The sequence below is a fragment of the Anser brachyrhynchus genome (genome assembly GCF_964034855.1).
Source record: "Anser brachyrhynchus genome assembly, chromosome: 4".
NCBI lineage: Eukaryota > Metazoa > Chordata > Aves > Anseriformes > Anatidae > Anser > Anser brachyrhynchus.
This window is the reverse complement of record NC_137698.1, coordinates 70,334,610-70,358,569: the sequence shown is the minus strand read 5'-3', so window position 1 is coordinate 70,358,569 and position 23,960 is coordinate 70,334,610. Positions and strand designations below refer to the sequence as shown.

The 23,960-nt window shown below is 35.8% G+C and overlaps 1 protein-coding gene across 1 annotated transcript in view; it reads right to left on the bottom strand.

Annotated features, from left to right (window-relative positions):
- POLN (DNA polymerase nu) overlaps positions 1–23,960 on the bottom strand; it is a 101,328-nt gene that overhangs the window by 22,517 nt on the left and 54,851 nt on the right. Inside the window, exons 18-21 of the mRNA XM_080590268.1 lie at positions 11,023–11,105; positions 8,322–8,453; positions 5,255–5,365; positions 1,937–2,015 (exon numbers count right to left, since the gene is read on the bottom strand). Of these exons, the coding sequence (XP_080446394.1) occupies positions 1,937–2,015; positions 5,255–5,365; positions 8,322–8,453; positions 11,023–11,105 (405 nt within the window). The remainder of the gene's footprint in view (positions 1–1,936; positions 2,016–5,254; positions 5,366–8,321; positions 8,454–11,022; positions 11,106–23,960) is intronic.

Sequence of the window (23,960 nt, the reverse complement as noted above, 5' to 3'; positions counted from 1 at the left end):
TTCCTACTGTTACAACAACAGCACCACTTCCTTTTAACAATATTTTTCAAAGTGCTTTACAAAGGATGTTAGGATCATTATCTTGACTTTACTGACAAGAAAATCAAGAAACAGACCACTGAAAAAATAACTAGCTGAACGTCACCTGACAGACAAGTGACTGAGTGGAAACACAAATTTCCAAGTTCCAGTACCATATTCTACTGACAAGACCGCAGTGATGCTTTCAAATGCCCGAGCCACCTTCTAACCAGGTGAGTGATCACAGAATTTACAAAGGCACTGACTGTGCTTTTCTGACAAGCCTGGCTGAGTACCTACTAAATATTACAGCAAGAAGCCATTCATAACTATTAAAAGGCTCTCCTTTAGCAAAGCCATCCAGTTGTTAGTGGCTGGCAGGAGTTCAAAATTCCCGTTTAAAACCATCTGTCTCTTTTAATTGACTTTACTGTCTTGGTCTTTCCCAGCTGTGATACTTAAGATAGGAATAAGAAGCATAAGCAGCAATTCTTCTATTAAGTCTGGTCTAGCGCTTCTCCAACACTTTCACACCACAAGGAAAACTTGTAAAAGTTCAGTACTCCCCCGTGTCTGTTGCCTCCTTAGCTTTCTGATGACTCTACATCTTTAAAAGAAAGAGTTTTGAGAGAGGACAACTCAAGTAAAATTTTCTGTTGAGAGAACAAACATCCACAAGCTCTGCCAGACAGGGCATTAATCGCAAAAACCTTTGGCTTTCTCAGAATCACAACAGCTAGTCAGTTATTGAACCTAAACATCTGTGTTAGGTAGGGACTGAGGAAGGGAATATATTTTTGCCCTCTCACCACCTCTACTTGCCTCCTCCAATAAAGTCTGCTGGCCGACTGTCACAGAAGACAGCTGTTCTGTGGCTAATTTAACTCAAAATTACACCTGCTAAAGGCATTTTCAACCAGACCACAGCTGCCAGATTCAGGCCTCCTCATACAACTCAGGCAGCAGAAAGAATTACAATCAGCACAGAAAACCTGTCCCCAAATTAACACCACAATATATTATAGTACGTCATCCAAAATTTAATACATATCTCTGTCAAAGAACAATCTTCCCTTTCAGATGTAGAGTAGATGGAGATTTATTTAATTTATTTTTTTTTTTGTAATTGTTCGGTGACATTTTTCTCGTAAGGTTGCAAGAACACTGAAGAGCATTACTCAGAACACGGGGTTTTTTTGTTTGGTTGGTTGTTGGTTTTTGGTTTTTTTTTTTTTTTGCCTTTGGAGTGACTCTATCTTTGAATCTGACACACACTATTTAAATTTTTAATTAGAAATTACACTTTGGAACTGCACATTGATCAAATCAGACAGCGCTGCTGTGCGTACATGATACCCACACACAAACACACACTATTTATAGTCTCAGTATATATTCTATACTTTATCTTATATAACTATATACACAAGGGCTATGTACAAGTGCAGATATCAAATAACCTTTTTTTTTCTTTTTTTTTTTTTTTAAGAAAAGGAAAGCCGTCTACACACAAATTAAAAAATCCTCCTTTATTTTGTTTGAGCACTGGTTTCCTGATTCTTGTTTTTTTTCCCAGCCCATTGAATGTTCAATTGCCATTGTACAATACACTCAAAATACAGGAAGGATATGATCAGTGGGCTCAATTTCAAAGATGCGGAACTACCACTGAAGAACTACCACTGAACTAGATCTGACTGAGCTTAAATGGCCCCAAGGCACTTCATTGCCTTGAGACAGAATTACAGATTCAGCCATTTAAGCAGAAAGATATAACTCTGCATGTATGAAACCATCTCACAAGTCCTTGCTTGTTTCAAAAGCACACACAATATTTCTACAGCTGTTTAAAAAAACAGAAATCCATTCAACTATTTTTGCTTTAAAATCACTTTTGCAGTCATTCATTACTAACCTGGCTGTTAAAGTTGGAGAAGTGACAACAGAGGTAAAAATCTCAACCATAGCCATTTTACAAAGATCAGCTGCAGATCCTATGAAAGAAAGTGACCTGGTTTTAATTTAAAGCAAGCAAAATGAAAAAGTTGTGCTTAGAACTATGGCACAGGAATGAAACACATCTGAAGGTTATGAATTACAAGAATTTGCAAAACTAGCAGATTCACTTGATGTCGTATGTAAAACAGATCACAAGATTAATAAAAAACTAATAGTTGCATGTTAATTAAAACAGAAAATAATAATATTAAGATATATGCTAGCTAAAGGTGAATTTGACACTCACGGCCATGAGTTGAGAACTTCTTTCTAAAAAAAAAAAAAGTCTGAAATCATCTAACTCTAAATTGGAATTAAAATTTACCTATAAATCAATTAAAATTTAATGTCATAAAAGATTAGAACGTTGTTTCAGGGACACATTTTCATTTGGTAGCTTAATTTATGCTTTTTCATATCTCCATGGGCTTGTAATGTATATTCGTTACATTACAGTGTTAAGAGCAGTGGTGCATTAACAGTGTCATGTTATATAATGGATTCTGCATTTCTAGGGATCAAGAAACAGAATGATTCCCCAGGCCTGCAGTTTCGTGAAAGGTTCTGTTTTGAACCATGCAACAGGGTTTTAATGCATTTTTATATAAAGAATTATCAGATGAAATACAGAAGCAGTCCTTTAACTAAGGACTGGAACCCATAATTCTCCTTTCTCCATCAGATATCCTAAATGTACCAAACCATATGCTTGTTCCTTTTTGCACCCCCTAACTCAGTGAATCTTGAATTCTTTCTTCCAAATTGTCCAACTTCCAGAGATAAAGACTAGCAAGGTTAGGCAAATGGCAAGGGTACTCTCCTGGGAGCTAAGAGAGTATCTAAGAGATTGAGGAGATCATTATCTCTCAATGACCCAAGAGGGGAAAGACTTCACCTCTTCTTTATTCATGGCTTTCTGTGACAAACTGCCTCCTCTGAGTCCCATACTGAGACTCCACCTTGATGACTTTGCCACAGTTGTGTAATAGTTTAACTGCTATAGAACATCTTAGGAAAAGTATTTTGATTAAATTTTTCTGACCAGTTCTGTAGTCCATTTGAAAATATTCCTTGATGTTAAAACAATGAAATAAAATAATAGACTAGATACTTGTGGATATAGTTCCATTATTTCAGTGTATTTGGAACTTGCCAAACAGCAAGATCCCAGAGCAGAATTCTCCCAAATAAATGTAACAGTTTCCATGATAAATGTCTTAATAAAATACATGTTTTTCTCTATTCGGCCAGCTAGATCTGAAACATAACTGATGAATAATATGCTGTACATTGGTAAAAATTATTGTACCGGAATCTTCAATAAGAGAAAAAACACTAAGAATGAACTGTGGCAGATATCGTTGCAGTAAGTTGAAGCTGTAACTCTGTACATTCCTCTCAATATTGTGATGCATCAAACGTCTTCTGCTATCAGTTTCTGCTACCATATGCAAAATGCAAACTACTTACATTAATTAGATTATTATATATAAATATAAAACACATTATATGCAGTTTACTACACTAACAATGTAACAAAATGTTTTAGCATAATTGTGGAAGTTTTTACAGTCTTTAAATACTATCTCACAGCTGAAATGCTGCAATTAAAAATTATTCTAGTCTAGAAGGAAATTTTTAATACCGTTTAGGAATATAGAATATATTAAAGTTTTTCATACTTGTTTCACCCTACCTTCCAATGTTACATGTTTTGAATAATAGACACACTGTTTTTCATCAGATTTGTCTTCCAGTATGATTTGAACTGACAATGAAATATGTTAATCTTATTATTGTATGTTTTGATACATACAACTGAGAATTTTGTAGACAGTCCTGTGGCGGTTTTGCCTCAGCTCCAGGCTCTTTGGACAGATGGACACAAGAAAGTGCTGCTCAGAGGGCCGTGTAGCTTTATTAATGGTACACTGTACACTCAGCAGGACTCGCTCTATTAGCTCAAGCACTGTGCCTTCAGCTGGAGAGGGCTGCTGGCCAGCTGGATGGAAACCCAGGTAAACTGAACACGAGACTCCAGAGAAGGTTGTGTAGGCATCTCCATATTTACAAACATGCAAGCTTTGCTGCAGATTTTATAAGGATATTTTAAAATCCTGCATTTGAGAGCCTAATACAGCAAGGCAGCTGTCACTTGAGCTCAATTGTTACTCACGCAACAGGGTATTAGAATTCTAGATCTGTGCATGTTCTTGCAGAGGTAGTACTTAAATTCAGTTACTAATTATAAGGAGTGTCAAACATGACATAATTACTTAAGTCATTTTTAAAATGAAACATTAACGAGAATAATATTTGGAGAGGAAAAAAGAAAAATCAAATGATCCTTTCAAAAGGAAAATTCAAATCATTCTATAAAAAGCACACCATCACCATATTTAGAAAGCAGTTTTTACTTGCCTGTAAATAGTACATGTCCAATATAACTTAATGAAAACCCTATCTGCATCTTCCAGTTAAAGAAATAATACTTCCAAAGGGTAGTTTGGTAGGAGGGATTTCAGCTCTGGACTGCCAGCTCAGTTTCATTTTTTTTTTCTTTAGGTGGCTAAATTCTTTACAATACTGGGCCCCACACAACTTAAACTGAGTATGTTAATACATTATTAACTAATAGTTAATTTTTATGCTACTTTTTACATTTTCCAACATGGCAAATTTCCCATTTTGTTCTGTGAAAAAATGCCTTTATTCTCACCCTTCATAGGATTATTTTCAAATGATCCTTACAAAGAATGATTTGGATTTCAAAACAAGTAATAATATATGTTCTTGTAATACTGTATATTTCTTAAACTAACGCTATCTGACAAAATAAAAGTTAGAAATTGCAAGCAGCAAAATCACATAAGCCCTTCTGGTGTAACAAACTATCAAAGAAACCAGAAAGGAAAATATTTTAAGACGACAATATATCTGAAGCCCTGAAATATATACTCTCCCCATACATAATTTGTATCTATTTCTATATTTAACTACCACAGAGAACTAGACTGTATTAGAACATTGTGTTTTGTGATACTGTTTACTTTTATTTCCAAGGAAGCTAGAATACTTATTTTAAACTTCTCTTTTATAATAAAACTCAGGCCTCAGTAGTAGCCTACTAAATAATTCATTCTTTTGAGATTATCAGAGTTGTTGTCTGCTAGAGTTAAGTGTAGATAGGCAAGTAAATAGGTAGGTACGTAGGTGTTTGTTTTTTTTTTTTTACCTTGAACAACAAAATTGACAGCCTGCCTCTCTGCTTGAGTGCGTAGTTTATAATCCTGAGCATTGATATTAACCAGTGGTCTTTTACGCCCCATAATGGAAATCACGTAACCTGGTAGGATTTAAGTAGAAATCTGTATTAGAGCAATTAAACTTCAAACATTCTTTTTGAAGATAATACAGATTTTTGCAATTATGCACTGTTTGAGACAATTCAATATTTTTTTTCTTCTGAAAATAGTCAGAGCTTATTGTATTGTTGGTCTCAGAATTATTTTACTCAGAGAATTGGTACATGTTATACAAGAAAAACTTGTGTTCATTAAAGCTATATTTCATTAGGAATGTCTGCTGATATACTGATAGAAGAGCAAACTCTCTCTGTGGGAGATGAAACTATAAATATCTAGCAGAATTAGCTATCTATTAGCAGCCATAATTAGAGCTTTCCATGAAATGAATAGATTACATGAGAACAGAAAAAAATAAAAAAATAAAATCAATTTGTGCAGCAATTAAATCGTTAATGAATCTTTCCCAAAATTATCAAATAGTTTTTGGGGAAAAAAAGTTAGTATTTTTTTTTCCTAAATACAATAGTTTCATGTCACTTCCATGGCCAAACTTCTTTAACTCTCATTTGTTTTTGTTTTTAATCATTAAAAGAAACACAAGAAAACACAGATAAATATTTATTTTAGACCTGATGATGATGTATTTTGCCAAAATAGCTGCTAGCACTTGAAAGGAGCTGAGAGAGGAAGAGAGATCCAATGATCCTCTTGTCCATATAACACATGTAAAGCCTTATCTTAGCTTTTATTCCTCCCCCCCCCCCCCCAAAAAAAAATTAATGAAAAATAGAAGTACAACAAGTGAAAAATTAAGTAAGAAAAGTGAAGTCACCCATGTTAAAAATACATCTTCATACAATCTTTTCTTATACTTCTGAGAACCTTTACTTGATGAGTCCATCATTAGATACCATGGAAGTTCAGACTGACGTAGAGTTTCATCTTGTCTGACGTATCTCAGATACACAAGCAGAGTAAGAAAACCTCTCCAAACACAAAGCTCTGACTTTACTGTGGACAGCACACACCCAGTACTAAGTACAGGGAATGAAGATTCGGGTCACAAGTGGTGTTCCCCAGGGACTGGTGTTGGGGCCCATCCTTTTTAATATCTTTATTGATGATTTAGACGAGGGAATTGAGTGCACCCTCAGTAAGTTTGCGGATGACATCATGCTGGGGGAAAGTGTCAATCTGCTGGTAGGAAGGCCCTGCAGGGGGACCCAGACAGGATGGGTCGATGGGCAGAGGCCAATGGGATGAGGTTCAATGTGGCTAAGTGCTGGGTCCTGCACTAGATGATCCTGGAGGTATTTTCCAACCTTAATGATTCCGATTCTAAGATGGTTCTGCTGAATTCCTGTATTTCCAGAAGTGCTGACACTAAAAGTACAATTTTTGGAACAAGGAACTGAACTATCTGGAGGTTGAGATATTCTTTGGCAAATCACTCTTCTCAATTTAACTAAGATTTTCCTTGAAGAACAGTAAGAAGATGGAATTCTTAAAGCATTGGACACTCAATGAAAAATAGATTTACTGTAATAACCCTACTCCTAAATGGTGTGCTTCTGATGCATGAAATATCAGACATCCATAACATGTAAATAACATTAGGTGGGCAGATGCTATTTACCTTTGAACTTCAGATAAGTAAAAAGATTTATAATGAGCCCTGTAGGTTAGAAGTATCTTTCTAGTGAGAATCTGAGGTGGATTAACAAGAAAAATGTTAAACAATGTTTATCTGCTGCAAATTTTTTGAGCTTGTACAACTGAAACAGGTTATAGTTCTACCATTAAGAGTTAAAACAATGTTTGATAGTTGGGAGTGAATGGAGGAGTAAGTACTATTTAGGCAAGTATGTGCCAAGTTTTAATGACAGTGAAGGATATTAGTTATGACACTCTTGTCCACTAAACACACAAAACATAATTTTACACAGAATTTTGGTTATAGAAACTCATTTACTTACAAGAGAAGAAAGCTATGTTATTTTAAATAGATCAAAACAAATATGTAATAAACCGGTAATATTTTACTAGTTATATTATGTTCGGCTTAATTAAAGTGAAGCTACTGAAAACCTACATTTTCTTTAGTAATACTAATGAATAAAGAAATGTAATTTCATGACACAAAGATAGTTCATGCTTCCAGTAGAGTTTTAAGCTCTACAAAGTACAAAGAAGGAATACTAACATTTTCATGACCAGAAAGTCAGAATCAGTTATATGTTTCTATCATGACACTCAGCTGTTCAATGATGAGTAATAATATATAGCGAATTTACTATTTATTTCTACAAAATGTCTTAGTACAGTATACTGTACTAGGAAACAAAAGAAATCCATTTTGACAATTCTATTAATAATTCTACTAATTTTCTTCTAAAGAAAATATTTCAAGCAGCTATACTTTCTCCAAATTGCTGCTCTCCTAGGATTCACTAAATATAAATGAATGTATAGACTAACAACAAATCTGATGTAAGAAGAGTTTGCAGCTGCTGTCTCCAAGAATTACTCTGCACACATCTGTCATCACAGATATCACCTGAATTTCAAGAATATAAATTCTGACTGATGCAAAAAAAAGCGTTAAAAATTGTCTCTGTAGATTTTTTTGTTTGATTGATTGTTTTTGACTAAATGCCTGAACTTCCACGGTCCAGCAGCCATATGGCATATTTATTAATTAAAAGATTCCTTATGGTTTATTTGTGTTGGAATACATTATATGTCAAAATGATGCAGTGTAACTCGATGTTAAATAGAGTTCACTCTGTGAACAGGCATCTTACTCTTTTAGCATCTTCCCAAAGAAAAGGCAGACAGGTTTAACCACTTTGTCTTAGGGTTGAAAGAGAAATACCTGATTCACCAGGAAATGATATTCCATATTTTCTCTTCACCTGTAACAACTATCTGACTTTTGGTTGAGCTGAATTTCTGTCTACATCAATCTGTGCTGATCAATGGGCTTTGGATTACCTTTCTTTCGGCATTGTTCAATGGTTTTCTTTGTAAATTCATTTACTTTCTTGTATTTTTGCATAAAACTCTCTATAAAGTGACTGGCTTGAAGAGGAGTAATTCCCAGGCATTCAGCAAGACGTTCTTTACCTGGTACATAAAAAAAGCAGAACAGAAACCCACTACATACTGTCACATTCACAATTAGTGGAATTAGTAAATCTACATATCTCTATGAAAGAGAATGGATCTGATATATTATGGTAATATTTAAACAATGCAAATGTTTAACTTTGAGCTTGAATGCTTCACTGAAGTTAGTGGATTAAAAATATACTTAATAAGAAGTATATAAACAGTACATAATTAGGGAATTCCTAGTTATAATTTATACCTATAATGCAGTTGACATCTTTTTTGTTCACATAACTTCTGTCTGAAGTATCATTTTACTAGTTAAGTGTCGAAATGTGCAAAATTTTGAGGAGCAGATAAAGAACTTAAAAACAATTTTAAATGAATATAAATGTGAATGAAGATCTGAAAAAAAAGGATGGAGATGCAGCTGGTTGAGTTTAGCTAGAAGTTTTGGATATGGTGTACAAATCACAGAAAGAACTAATGGCTGAAGCAATCAGACCAAGTGGCTTGATTTGAAAAAGGTAGTTAGGAGAGTGAATCCCACATATTTCAGACAGTCTTAGGCTCCTCAATTTCTGTAAAAAACTGGGTCCAAGTTGTGAGATGAAAGGGTTGGAAAAAGACATCCAGAATCAAAAAGTGTTTCAGCAGAGATAGAAAGGAACAATACCTTTTGGATAGTACATAGGTGCACAATATATATTACATTGTATCTAAGAGCATCTATAAGATAAGATAGAAAATCAATCAATCAAACAAACAAACAAACAAACAACCTTAGGACAGTTTTCCAGAGTGTGAAAACATAATCTAGGAGCTACAGTTTAAAGACATTTATAAACCAAACAGTTCCAGTAAAAATAAAACATACATCAACATTAGTCATAAGAGGTTTGAAAGACAGATATATTTGTTAGCTGCACAGCAACACAAACCAGCACTGTGTCTGCAAATAACAAGCTGAGAGGCGATGTCTCAAGGCACTAAAAACATGGAATAGTTATTGTCACCGTAATACCATCAAGAAAAATTATCTAGCATTTTTGAAAGAGAAAGGATTTCAGCCACCTAAATGCCATCACTGTCAGTTTGATGTGCATTTCAGAACAATTCTGTACCATTTTGTTCTCTGTCATGTCAGGATCTCCACTGAGCTCCAGAAACACTAGTCTGGACAAGGTGCTAAAATAAGAAATTCACGTGTAGGATGACTCTTAGCTGAGGCCTGTGCATTTGTTTGACATCTAAGTAATTTTTTTTACTTCTTTGGCCAGAAAATGACAAATCTATCTGCTAAAGCACATATTGTTAATAGCTAGAAGACTGCTGTGGCTTCCTTAGAGAACTGCAACATCCATATGGAAGCCTGCTCTAAGGAACCTGCTTTGGCAGGGGGATTGGACCCAATCATCTCTCGAGGTCCGTTCCAACCCCTACAATTCTGTGATTCTGTGACATGTTGCAATGTCCATATTATCCTTCTAAAGAACTACTGCTATACAGAACAAAGCATTACATAAAATAGTCAGAAAATTAAGCCACAGTATCTATAAGGAAGTCTGAAAAATTCCAGGGAGATGCAGTTTCTGGGAAGCAAAAAAAGAGGACTGTACAGCCATGTAAGATCACTTTTCATGATGCAGGAGCACAAACCATGCTAAGCAACTCCCAGGAGTGGACTAAAGCTTCCTTGAGACTTCCCCTTAAATTATCTGTGCCAGGGGAATTGGTAGCAACAAACAGCCTGTGCGTTTTACTGTTCTCCATTCTATAATATCTTTCATAACTGAAAATAACACTATTTGCTTCTTTGATTTTCATTAAACACTTTGGTATTCCTCTATGTTCTGTATAATTCAGGACTTGAACATAGTGCCACTAAATAGAATTGATTCTTTCTTTTACAGAAGTTTAAGTTGTATTTTCTGCAGCTGTACGGAGTGATTGAGGCATAAGCAGATGAATATAACTGCTCCACATTAAGCAAAAAGTCTGTAATACTGTTATCCATCTCAATATCTGGTATATTTATTAAAGTACCAACAGACATAGTGAGACGACTCTTATATTGTTTTCTATCCTCCAAGATTATGGAAAAGACCTTGAAAATATAAACCAAGTGTAACTTAAAGCTAATAAAACATTAAAAAAAATTATTTACTACATGAAAGTAAGCATAATACAGGCAAGCTCCTCCAGAGGTCCCTTCCAACCTCAACATTCTGTGAACACGCTTTGAGACAATATCTGAATTCCTCTAATTTCATTGTAGTTATTCTCATCTCTGTGTACATACTGACAGAATGCAAAGTTTCTTAAAAGTTATACTAATTTGAGATAAAGACAAATGCTTCAGTTACATCAACAACAAATAAAAAAAAATCAGAGTAATCTTTGTGTATGTCAATGTAGCTATATTACCTGGATAATTTTGATGCAGAGTAGATTATTTAATAATACTTGATATAAATAACAATATAATACAAAATTTTATTCCTTTTCCTGAATTCAGCACACTTGCATAAGTTACATACAAGGTAGGAATATACTGTAGCTGTTTATTTTGTAAGATGCCTACCTGCTCCATAAACCACTGAGTAAACTATACGCTTTGCTTGCTCTCTATCAGCTTGTTTCACTTCTTCACTTGGAATCCCCTTCCTAAATGAACAAACAAAAATAATATATTTTCAGTTAAAACTAAGTGAAATGTTTATCCCCACAGAAAATGTATTTAACTACATACACACAAGGAATAGAAGCACTTAGGGGCTTTTGTCTTAGGCACAACGAACATACAACTTCTTCAAAACTTTCAGTGGTGATAGTCAACAGTAGATTTTATAGTAAATTTTTATAAATAGTAACTTTTTTTCTTTAATCTTCATCTAGTCATTTCCTTTGCTTTTAAATCAAATCCTTGGCTAGGAAAAGTCTTACTACTATACTACTAGTTCTTTAGGGTGAAAAGGCCCCAGTACTGATCCATGAAAAAAGTTAAATCTCCCCAGCAACAGCATTTCTTCAAGATATAAAGTGTATTGAGACTCTGAACATAAGTCTGACCTAAAGCTAATTTAAACAAAGGTTGTATATCAAGAATAACGATTGATATAAGCATGTACCAAATCTCTTACATGTCTTAAAAACTCCACTATAGAGATACTTCATAAAACAGCAGCACTGGCTGTTTCTTAACTGGAGAGCATAGCTAGTTTACTGGCAGCAAAGCATTGCCCTTCCCACTCCCCGTTCACTCACCAAGTGATGTAAATAGTCCTGTGAAAGGGCTCATGGATTTAGTAATTTGCAAATTAAAAGCTAGACCTCTGCAATAACCAAGTTTATGCAACCTATGCTTTTTCTTATCCAAATGTAGATTCTGAAAGAATCCTGAATTACTGACAATTGACAACACTGATGAATATTGATAATTGGTTTAAACAGAAGTGCATTGAGGGGGATCTCATCTGCTCATCACACTCTGAAAAGAAATACCTACACTAACTGTCTTTGGAACTTAGAGATTTACTGCTGGCAGAGATACCTGATTCACAAGGCACAGCTTGCAAATAAGTTTCTTCATGAGTATGTTCATGATGATTTGATCGCATTTTAAAATTCTGTTTGGTATGCTTTGCCATGAACACTTTCTGTTATGAAAGATGTTTTATCATGGAAGTTGGTCTGACAAGCTTTGAAAAAATGTCATATTTCTGTATATCTTCTTAGAGTCTTTCACCATTATTTCACCGTGACAACCAAACACCTAGAAAATCAAGAGAGCCACAGATTTGTGCTTGGTTGGCCCATACACTGATTTTAGCCTAGCCTCTGGAAAGTGCTGGTATAATTAGGCTCCAAAAGATGAACAGGTAGGCCTTGGGCGCAATCAGTGTTAAGCAAGTCCTTACAGAAATGCAGATTTTTTTGAAGATGAAAAATAAAATTGAGCACAATTTCAAAACTTCCCTGGGCAAATAGCCTTTGGCTTTGCAAAAGTTCACATTGCCACTTTGAACAGCATAATTGCTTCAAAGATAAAACGGACTTTTCTCTGTTCATTTTTAGGCTGAGAGACATGAAGAGCTAGATAATCTGATAGACGATGTTTTCAGTGTCAAGATTATTCCCACTTAAGTCAATCATTTTGGTAGTTGGAGGCTCTTAAAATTTGCCTTCTCTGTTGTGCCAGGTGAAAAGGTCATGGCTCTTATGAATAAAACAGGCTGAGATTCCCAAATGTACCTGATTAAGATGACAGAGTGGCAATTGGAACTAATATGTGCAGAATTAGGAAACCAGACATCATCAAAGATTTCCTGAAGCAACCTCTGGCAGAAAGTCTGCAGGAATTTCCTGAAGGACCTGGCAGAAAGCTACACATATTCTTGGGAAAACATCTATCCAGAACCAGGAGGGAAAATAAGAGTCTGGAGGGAAAACAGGAGTTCCCCAGAGAACAGACAGTAGATCTCACCTGAGGACCATTCTGGAATAAAGAGCAAAGACCGAAGAATACATAAATTAGGGAAACTACAAAATCTAATTCTGTTTTCCTAGTAATGCATAATTCAAACTAGATGCCTAGAGAAAACAAGAGAGAGGATTACAGCAATAGATTTTACATTCAGATTCGCTTAAGTTTGAGGTTAGAGACAACCAAGAGCCAAGGGGTGAGCAGGGGGTATGTTAGCTGCCAAACTCTCTGAAAAAGAAGGGCTATAACTGCAAGAATACAGTGGGCAAAATGTCCTGGAGATCTGTAGAGGAACATGTAGACTAATCAGGTCGTGGTACTGAGGAAGCAACTCAAGCTCAGAGCTTTGCTCTTACTGGGTGGGACTGGTGGTTCTAGAGGAGCTTTAACAGTGCAAGACACCAGAACTTGGTAACGTGCACAGCAAAACCTGGTGTTAGGATTTTTAGGATTTTAAGGTTGATTTTGCATCATCCAAACTTCAACCTGAAGGGGCTGATAGAGAAAAACAGAAATAGACTTTGTTGTAATTACGATAGGCAGTACCAGGAGAAGGATCCTGTTTTGATTGTAAGCAATCACAATAAAACCTTGTCTAAGACAGTTAATGGTGCAAATGGACCCGCATCATGTGATTACAGCAAGCATGACAGCCACTTTGCATTTCCTCATCTTCAACTATTCAAGAAATATATGAGAAGCAAGTAGCATTTTTAGAGTGTTGTGACAAATTTTTCATTTACTAAAATGCTAAATACGAAGTGGTCAGTCTACACATCCTAGTATGTCAGACGGGGAAACATGAGCGCTCAGCAGAGAGGCATTAAATCTAGCACCCTGGATATGTGCAAATGTATGTATCCCACTCAAGAATCCTGAATAATAAAAGATGATAAAAGAAATTGCCATATAAATCACAAGTGCTCAAGCAAATAGAAGTCATTAATCAAAACTATTCCTATTTTTCTAATAATGAAAATTGTGGGTTTTTTTTCCTGTTTATATTAACAATGATTGGTTTCTACCTGTGATCCTTGATTCCTTCTGTAATAGAGTGGTACTTCTGCAGTTTGAGAAGACTATTCCTTTGAATAACAAGATGGCATTAGGGGGTCAATTTCTCATACATGCAGTAACCATGCTAGAAATCCTCATTGGGCTTTCTTCTTGAGCCTATTTCCTCTAGAAATACATTTATTTTCATGACAACCTCCCCTATGAAGAAAGGCTGAGAGAGCTGGAGATGTTCAGCCTGGAGAAGAGAAGGCTCCACGGAGACCTCGTTGCAGCCTTTCAGTACTTAAAAGGGTCTTATAGAAAGGATGGAGAAGAACTCTTCACTTGGGTAGATAATGATAGGGCACAAGGGGGAATGGTCTTAAACTAAAATAGGATAGATTCAGATCAGATGTTAGGAAGAAATTCTTCACTGTGAGGGTGGTGAGGCACTGGCACAGGCTGCCCAAAGAAGCTGTGGCTGCCCCATCCCTGGAGGTGTTCAAGGCCAGGCTGGATGGGGCTTTGGGCAGCGTGGGCTGGTGGGAGGTGTCCCTGCCCATGGCAGGGGTTTGGGACTAGAGGATCTTTGAGGTCCCTTCCAGCCCAAGCCATTCTATGATTCTATAATAAATTAATTTGTTACCAAGGGTTCTGCAAGAATCTATTTAAAGTTAAAACTTTTATTTTGGTTTTGGACTCATCACAGAATACCACAGTATTGAGAAGGAAACATTATCATCTTCTTATTTGTATAAGAGATGTTTAAGCTACACTAACAAAGAAAGTTATCTAATACATGAAAACAGTGCTGAATTGTGGTATGACATAAAATAGATATCTTTTGGGGGTACACTCCTTTCAAACACACTTGAATCCAAAAAAAGGAAACTGAATGGGCATAAAAAAATCTTCAGCCTAGACAGTGACATAGAGGCAAACATCAGCTCACTTAGTACTGTATGCTCATCTAGAAGAACAGGAAGAATGTTAATGTATATGAATGTAAAACAAATTGATGCAGAAAACAACACTTAAAAGAAAGAATTCGCTGGATGCTTTGTTGTGGAAGTCCTCCAGAAAATATGCATGCAGTTATTAGTTCTGGCATGAAACATGTTTTTCTGCTTTATGACATCTTTCTTATTACTCCACCTTTTAATAAGCTATTTGGTCAAGTTCATCATCAATATTACCATCTTCAATTTCTTCCTGACTTGCCATCTCCAGATGTGCAGTATTTCACCTCTTATGTGCCCACGCTCTTACATTCCTGTCCTTGGTGCATACTTATTTCAGTCTACTTCCACAATTCTGATTTGCTTGTTCTTTGCTTTCCTTTGTTTAATACTGCTTTGCAAGTACTTTGCTTTATAGTTCTTTACTTGATACACATCTATTAGGTGAAATAAAGAATGGGCTTCTGTGCTGGAAGACACTTATCAAGTTCAGGTTAACAGATCTCATTATTCTTGGAAGGAGTTATCAGAGCTGAACAACCAGGAAAGGTCTGTGAGGACAGCAAAATAACTTAGCACAGAAAGTTATAGAAAATCTGACAAATGTGGTCAGAGTAGAGATATACAAGCTCTTTAAAGAGATGGTTCTACTATGAAGTAGGTTGTATGCCAAAAAGGGAATAGCTGCCTGGAAAAAGAAAAAAAAAAAAAAAGGAAAGAAAGAAAAGTTTCTAAGGAACCAAATTGTCAGTAAGAAATATACACAGCAGATACAAAACTTAAAACAATACATATGCAATTACTTTTTCAAGTATTTTGAATATTTTCTATAATTTCTCCAAAATGTTTTCATATATTAATGGGGTCTAAAGAGCATTCCAAAGACTTTCTGCTGACTTAAGTCTTAAAACTTATGAACACCAAGTTTCTTTATATCCAAGAAAAATATGGTAATCTTATTTGTGATTAAAAAAAAAAAAAAAGCTTAGCTACAAACCAGAATCAGAATAATATAATATATTTATTACAGAGTAGAGAACAAGATGGAATTATTTTTAAACTGCACAGAATATTATAAATAAACAATAAATGCAAATTTTGGTATACTGAAATTAGCACAGAACACAAAGTAGTTGAACACATGCAGAAAAAAAAATGCAAGAGGCCACAGGACATAAGAATTGGGCAATAGCAAAAGAAAACTTTGAGAACAGGTAGAAATGGAAGGAAACCAGTCTTGAAAGAATGCGATAAGACATTTCAGTATTTCTGGGAAATATTGCATGGTGACGGAAGTCGTCTGTTTATGTACAGGACAAGGCAGAACAAACTTCTCCAACACAATATCTGGCAGACATGCATTGCCTTGTTCTGCATTACATTACACCAAGCTAAGCCCAGTCATAATAGCCACAAAGCTCTTGGCTGCTCTCCTGCATCTGTCAGTTAATCCAAGTCCTAGCTGGGAGTTGTTGATGCGGGAAAGGAGATGGAGTGCCCCTAAATTCATTTTATACATGGTCATTAATGTCCAATAAATGACTGAATATACAAGTGAATACACATTCATTCATCTGACTGCTCCTTTACACTTGTTGTTGTTGTTTTAATTTCTTCAGTGAAGTATATAAATCTGCCATTTTTAATCACTGTTGCTATGAAATACTGGTGAGGGTTATGTATTTTGTAAGGTTGTGCCTGGAACTTTGCTGGCATATGAAACTGGTACAGGCAACTTATGTAATTAGTGGCAACTGCTCCATTTTATCGTGGTAACACCACTGGATATATCATCTTGGAGGTAGATTTGGACAGCTTAGTTTTTAAGTGACATTGGCAAGCAGAATATATACCACAATATATTTGGGCATCCTAAACATACGGAAGAGATTGGCTCCACTATAACCTAGCCTGCTCACCATTAATGCAGTGTGCAAGACTAGGGGATCTTTCTGAAAGTTACCATTCCATGACCAATGGAAAATACTGACAAGGCTCAGGCATAAGTTGTCTCAGACATTTTTAAATAATGTGTGGAAGAGATCTTGGAGTGACTTTTATGTGGCTAATCTCTGTTACAATACAGAGAAGAGGTGGGGAACCAGTCTCCTCAAAGCCACTGTCGTTTCATAATAGACTATTACTTTTGTCTTGCATGATAAGCAAGGGCCAGGAATAAAGTATGTGCAGTTAGCCTACGTATTTTATCATACACACTTTTAATGTACAGTTTGATATACAATGTCTACTGAAAACCACATAACACATGAAAACCGTATATATATATATATGTAGCTTCTCTAACTATAAGGCATTTACACAACTATGTTCTAAACAAAAAGTAGCTAGTTTGTCTTCCTCATAAGAAGAGCATAGAGACATCAGGATGAAAAATGAAACCTGCCTAGACTGCCCAGAAGACTGGCAATAAAGGTAAGGTACTTTTCTAAAATAGCAAAGAAGCATCTATAAAGAAACGCAAACTAACTTCTTGTCAGGGGAAACAGCAGGTGAAATAGGTAACAGAAAGCAAGACCTTTCTGATATAACCCAAGTATATATTAAGCAGTTTCTTCTTTTATTCTTGTATCTATGTCATTTCCAAGCGCTTTTTATGTCTGAATCAGATGTTATGCCAAATGCCTCTATTTGCATTTTTATCTTGATGTGATTTGCATTAGTGAGATATAAGGTTTTGGAATAACACAGAGAAGCTTCTCACCCAAGGATATGCTCCAATCAATGAATCAATAACATCAGATTCCTCACATATCCTCCTTTTCATCTGGAGTGTAATATACAGACTCCTCACTTAACCTATACTCATTCCCACCCTGGCACGGGAAAGCAGAGATGTCCTGCAGTGGCTGTTGCTCACACTGGTGAACCTCTGGCATGCATTTTCCATGTGAATATGGGGATGTACTTAAAGATGGGAGGGGGTCACAATCTCCCAATCAGGGAGCTTAAATTTGTATTAAAAAATTTGTATTAAAAAATAAATTTTGTATTCTATTTCATTCAGAGGTTTTTATAAAAGCTTTCACTTCATCTAGTTGTGTTCATCTTCTGTGAATAAAAGACTAAAGGACACTTCTCTGAAAGAAAGACGACAGGACAGTCAGCTTGATACTGTCCTTCCTATACCACAGTCAGTTCTTTTCTGCCACATTTTTGTCATTGTATCTCTTTTCCCCTTTGTATGCTACTCCAACAAACTGATTTTTAATTTATGTCCTTTTAGCACCAGGAGAAGCTTTACAACCCCTATAAAACTCTTTTTCAAGACTCCATAAGCACTTTATGATTTTAAAAGCCCTTCCAGTGGTTAATTATAAAATAATTAATTTTGTCTGAGTAGCCTCTGTAGTCCATTGCACAAAGATTTATTTCATTAGTCCTAAACCTTCTGCAAGAGACCATGATGTTTAGCTTTCAAGCACTTTACAGAAGATAAAGACATATCTTTTTAGTTTGCTCTGTGGGCCAGAAGTCTTCTGTTGCTACATTTTAAAGTACCAGAGAACCAGATAAAGAGATTGCAACAAGGTCATGTCATAAATTATACCTACCATCAGTAACAATTTGTTGAAGGATTCATTTGGGAGTAAAGTGATCCATTATCTTTACTAGGATATTTACCTGCATGTTTATCTCCCAGGTACAGAGGAGGTATGTTAGACAGCAGTTATTTTCAGTGCCCTTGACAAAAAAAGGTCAGAGATTTCTCTTTAAAAAGGTACAATTTTGGACTTCATTCAGAGAGATCAGAAAGTGCCTGATACCAAATGGAGGTTCTTGAGAGAGGACACCCTACCCTGGAACCTTCATCTTTTCTCTCCTTCACTCCTGCAGGAACACAAAAGTGCTTTTCTCTCCCAACTGTAGTTCTTTCTTACACCGCCAGTTTCCCAGACAGGTGATGTTTGTTTCTGAGATGTGATTGTTGAAAGAATTAATCAGCTAGAGGACATTCTCATGTCGGAGTCTTCAGCTTTAAAAGCAGAGAATGAAAGTAAGTCACTGACTGTGTGAATGTCAATGGCGGCGGTCACCATCACTGAAAGAACAAATAAATCTAAACAGCTTACAAGGGCCATACAAGATAGGACGACAAAATTCATCAGAGACCACTTGTTTTAAACTACATGTCAGGGATCAACCTCAAATTAATGCTCTTAGAGTTCTTTCTTCTCAAGCTTTTCTGTAAGAAGCTTTGAATAGTTAAGAAGGAATGGAAGCCATGTTGGGAAACGGTACAGGTAGCTGTAGCAAAGTATCAAATAATTACCAATACTGCCCCAGTCAGGAGTCTCGTAACTTTATAAAGAAATAGAGTTTCAGAACAGCCTTAGTCAAATACCAGAAGAGTGAAACAGCAGGAAACAAAGTTCTTAGTACACAACCAAAAGATGATGTAACTGCAATTAGTTGCCCCATCAAACCACCAGCAAACAATGCACAGGTTGCTCGGGAAGAACAAGCGGGAGTATGTCACACTACATCAAAATGCATCTGTACAGTTCAGAAAAAGGTAAGAAGCAGACATTTAAAGATCTTAATAGCCAAAGAAAAGAGGAAGAATTCAATTATGATATATATGAGGATTTTCTGCAGAGAGGGATGAGATAATGAATAATCCTTTTCTTTCAGTCTTCACTGACAATACCTCTTGCAGCTTAAATGTCTACTACGCTAATAATCACACTGAATTAAAGGCAAAACAAAAACTGAAGTATGAGTTGTTTGTTTTTTAAAATAATCGGTGGGTTTCAAACCAAAGCTTCAAAAGCGTTTAGGTCTTAACTTCTGCAAAGAGATGTCCGGACACTTTCTATTAGACCTAGATCAAGCAAGAAAAATTCCTCAGTTCTCCAAGTTGATACGATATGATAGTATTTTCCATAAGCCTTACTTGATTTCTTTGGCACATATTAGCTAGATTCCCAGTGCTGTTGTGCAAAATGCACCCATTACTTCATCAGTTTCCACATTCTAAAAATTCCACCAATGAAAATCTAATTACTATTGTCAGATTCAATCCTAAAAATGAATTATTTATAAACTGTGTCAAAATGTGTAGTAGCACCTCAAAACATTTTTAAAATAGTGTGGATCTGTAATACCTACCTTTACATTCTTGATTTCATCAAGATTTAGCTTGAAAGTCAAGTTAAAGTTAATTGAGTTAAATGAAATAAACTGAAACATCTCATTAAGATCTGGAGAGTGTTCACAAAATCTAGCATTTTATCAAAACCACTGTAGGTGAAAATGACTGTTTGAAGATAACTCTTCATATACAAGAAATCTTCTTCATGAAATTACCAAAGCCAAGCATTGTTAAACATTGTGAAACAACTGAGGACTGCCCTACAACCCCGGAGCTTGCTTTTTCACTAGTTTCTGTTAGCTGTGGTGATCAAAACTCTAAAGCTTTGTTTTTCAGTTATTCTAGACTGCTAAGAAACCATCTGATGTGCAATAATAATAAGCTTCCAATCTGATATAAAATTAAGCTGTCTAGTTAAGCTTGTAGTTAACAACCTGGTTTATTTAAAGTGATTGTTTAAGTCTTCTAAAAAACAAAACCCATTATGCTTCCTGAAGACTTTATTCCCTCTGCCTTATTATTTGCTAGTCTAAACAAATGTCACAGCTGTACTTCTCCAAGGGACTGTAAACTACAAGTTGAAATTTTCATAAGTTACCACTCAGTCTGTAAGGGTACAAGGCAAGTCCAGTGTTAAATTTGATTAATATCCACCGTTGCAAGTAAGCTATCAAAACAGATAGAAATTGCTGTGCTGAAAAAGTAAAACTGATAAAATAGTCCACACCGATGCCCATGAGGTTTTCAACATAGAACTTACAATGTTTTAAAACTCTGATTTGAGAAGGCATACTGAACCTCCTCCTTTTTACCAAATTTCAGGGGTGTCAGAAGGAATGGGACACAGGAGTAGGGGGATAAAGTGGCAGCAAATTAAACTGCTGCATGAATGCTTTGTAAAAACACAGTATAATAATTGAATACTGCAAGTCAAAATCTACATCTATCTCCTCTATCTCAACATTAAAGTTCATATATATCTATGTCCATGTGTATATATATGTGGGTATATGTATTTATACCCTAATTTGTGGAGGCTGTGCTGCCTAACATAGGTATTCCAAAGGCAAAACAAATATTATTACAGCTATCACAAAGATTGTATTTGCAAATGCCACAGTTTTCAAGTGTTTCCTGTCAAAATCTTTTGAGTATGATTTCTTTTATTATGCAAAAATCTAACAGTTACAATCATTCATTAATAAACAGACATTTCCACAAGTGACATTTGTTGTGAGAGGAATGAAAAGCTCGAACTAGAATTAATGCTTTTTGCCTAATGCAAACAAGCTTGATTTTAAATAATGACACTTCTTCAGAACAATGATTTAATCTGGTAGTCTTATAGAAATTTAGGCAAAAGCGATGAACTTTATCATTAATGATATTCCAGAGATATAAACTGAGGATTCAATTACAGCTGATTTCACAATGATTTCAAGTAGGTATAAGAGACTGCCTCATCCCAAAGCGAGTGTAATAATAGCACAGAAAAAATAAACTCAAATGCAATATACAGAGAACTTGGAGCTTGTCTTTCAAGATACTCCGCAACAAATTGTCCTCCAATATACCACACAGGAACAAAATTAGATAGCACCCTGACACCATTTCACCCCCTCTAGACTTTAGTAATTGCAAAGCTATCCCTACACAGCTTGAGAAATGCACCCTTTCACAGTGTCTAAATAATAATAATTAAAAAAGACTACTGTTTTTCTGCAAAGTTATTTCATTTGAAAATAAGAATTATTAAAGCATACACTTTTTGTATAAAGTAGGGCATGAACAATTAGAAACAGAGGAAAATGTAATATTTGACCACGGAATGACAAGGAAAGAGTATGGTTCGGCTAGGGAAAGACAAATGCAATTTCAGTATGTGACAAGTTGGTTATTTCCAATCATGACAGGGCAATATTAGTTCTGCTGTACAATGTACTGTTGAGATTTTATCTGGGTAGCTAACTTAATTTGGTCACCATGTTCGAGAAACCTTAATTTGAAACAGGTATGGAGGTAGGCTATCTGAATATTGAATAGCGAAAAATCAACCATATGAAAGGAGATACTGACTATATCAACATAAAGAAATTAAACCCGTCCATAAATATCCTGCAGCAGTGGGGCTAAGTGGAAAACAACATCACACATCCATAGTTCAAAAATCTCTAACCATCCGAACATGGTGCTGCATCCACCAGCCTGGTAGAAATAATCCCTGGCCCATGCTAATTCAGGAATTGTGCCCAGGAGCTGTTTGGTCCAGAGCCACAACCACGATAGCGACCAATTCAGCAACGCAGATACTGAGTGCCAGCAACCAGGAACATTCCCTGGCACCAAATTTACTGGGATAAAGGTAGCCTCTCAAGTCATGATTTCTTTAATTCATCATTCTGCTAGCCCAATTTCATGACCAAAATTAACTCGCGTTTCTTGACCATGATACAAATATACCTGAGGCTGTGTTGTGGCACAGAGATTTCAGAGGTTGCTTAAAAAGCTAGCTTTGCTAACTGAAGCAGCTTAGTGAAGCAGTCAGTCAGTGCCACAGAGGCTCATTTTCCTTGCCAAGAGGAAATACAGATTAACTTGCAAGGAATTCCATGTAGTCATAACTAGCTGCTCCTAACACTAGTTCATTAAGTTATTTTGGTGACAAATACCCTAAGAAAAAGTGTCTAGTTTCCTTAAAGAATGAGGGCTGAGAACACAATTGATTGCCTTCCTGAAGTAGTTATGCAAAGCAAACTCTGGGCATGCAAGGAGAGCTAATAAAGCTAATGGACAATGTTGGCAAGAATAATTTATCTAGATAAACTGTAGGACTAAATAAGGTAGAAAGTAAAAGGAGACTTCAAGCCAGAAGAGGAATGGGGAATTCAACAGCTTCCAGTAGAACTATCTAGGCTAAAAGTAGCTCTAAGTTGAGGCCCCACCAATCTATGGAAGAGAGTTTATAACATTATCACCTGAAAAAGTTTTTAGGGCTATCAAGTTCCTTCTAGTTTTTATACTCCTGTGTAAGACCAGGCATATTTTTACCAAGTGTAAAGCATTACCTAGCAGCGTAAGATTCTGCCTTACATTTTCCTAGACCTTCTCTTCCGAATGCTTCTCTGTTTCTTAATAACTACTGTCACTTTGTCAGCATCTTTTCCTACCATTACATTTATTCACACAGAAATTCAATCTGCCACTGTAGTACATCATAGATGTGAAAAATTTCTCAAGTACAACTTGAAGAAATCTGCAATACTACAGCTGCAGGAGCTGCAGGTTACAGCCTCACTCACACCTATTTTAGAAAATTAGTAATTATTAAACACCAGATTCATAACAAGTAGTGTCTCAACAATTAGACTTGCTGCCACAGCATACCTGCCCCTGAACGTGATTTGATTTGGAAGAGCATGACTTCCCATTTAAACTGAATTTTTGCCTGAACAGCATGTATAAAGCAAATTCCTCATTCCTCTCCCTTTATCAGTAAGACTGTGAATAAGAAAAGAAAGATACAAGATATAAAGTAAGAGCTATTTTGGATATTAATCAGAAGAGAAGTGATACATACACAATGAGATGATGGGTAAGTACTAATAATTATTCAGTTTTAAGTACTGCAACAATCATTTCTTCAGAGTCTATTCCAATAAAAGAAAAATAAAAGCAGAAGCCTTGAAACTAATTAGAAATGATAACATTATTATAAAGCTGGGTAATCCGATGCTAATGAAAGAAATTAACCCTTTGTCATCTAGCAGGTAGCACTGAGCTCCAAACCTCAGGATTTAAGGTGAATCAATACTGGCTGAGTTACACGGCCAGACTGCAGAGCTGAAAGACCACAACACAGTCATGTATTTCTGAATGGAGACTCCGGCAGAGATCTTCAGTTACACATATTTAAGGTGAATGCCATATAATACACATGAAAACTTTTCTCCACTCTCTTCAAAAGCAGG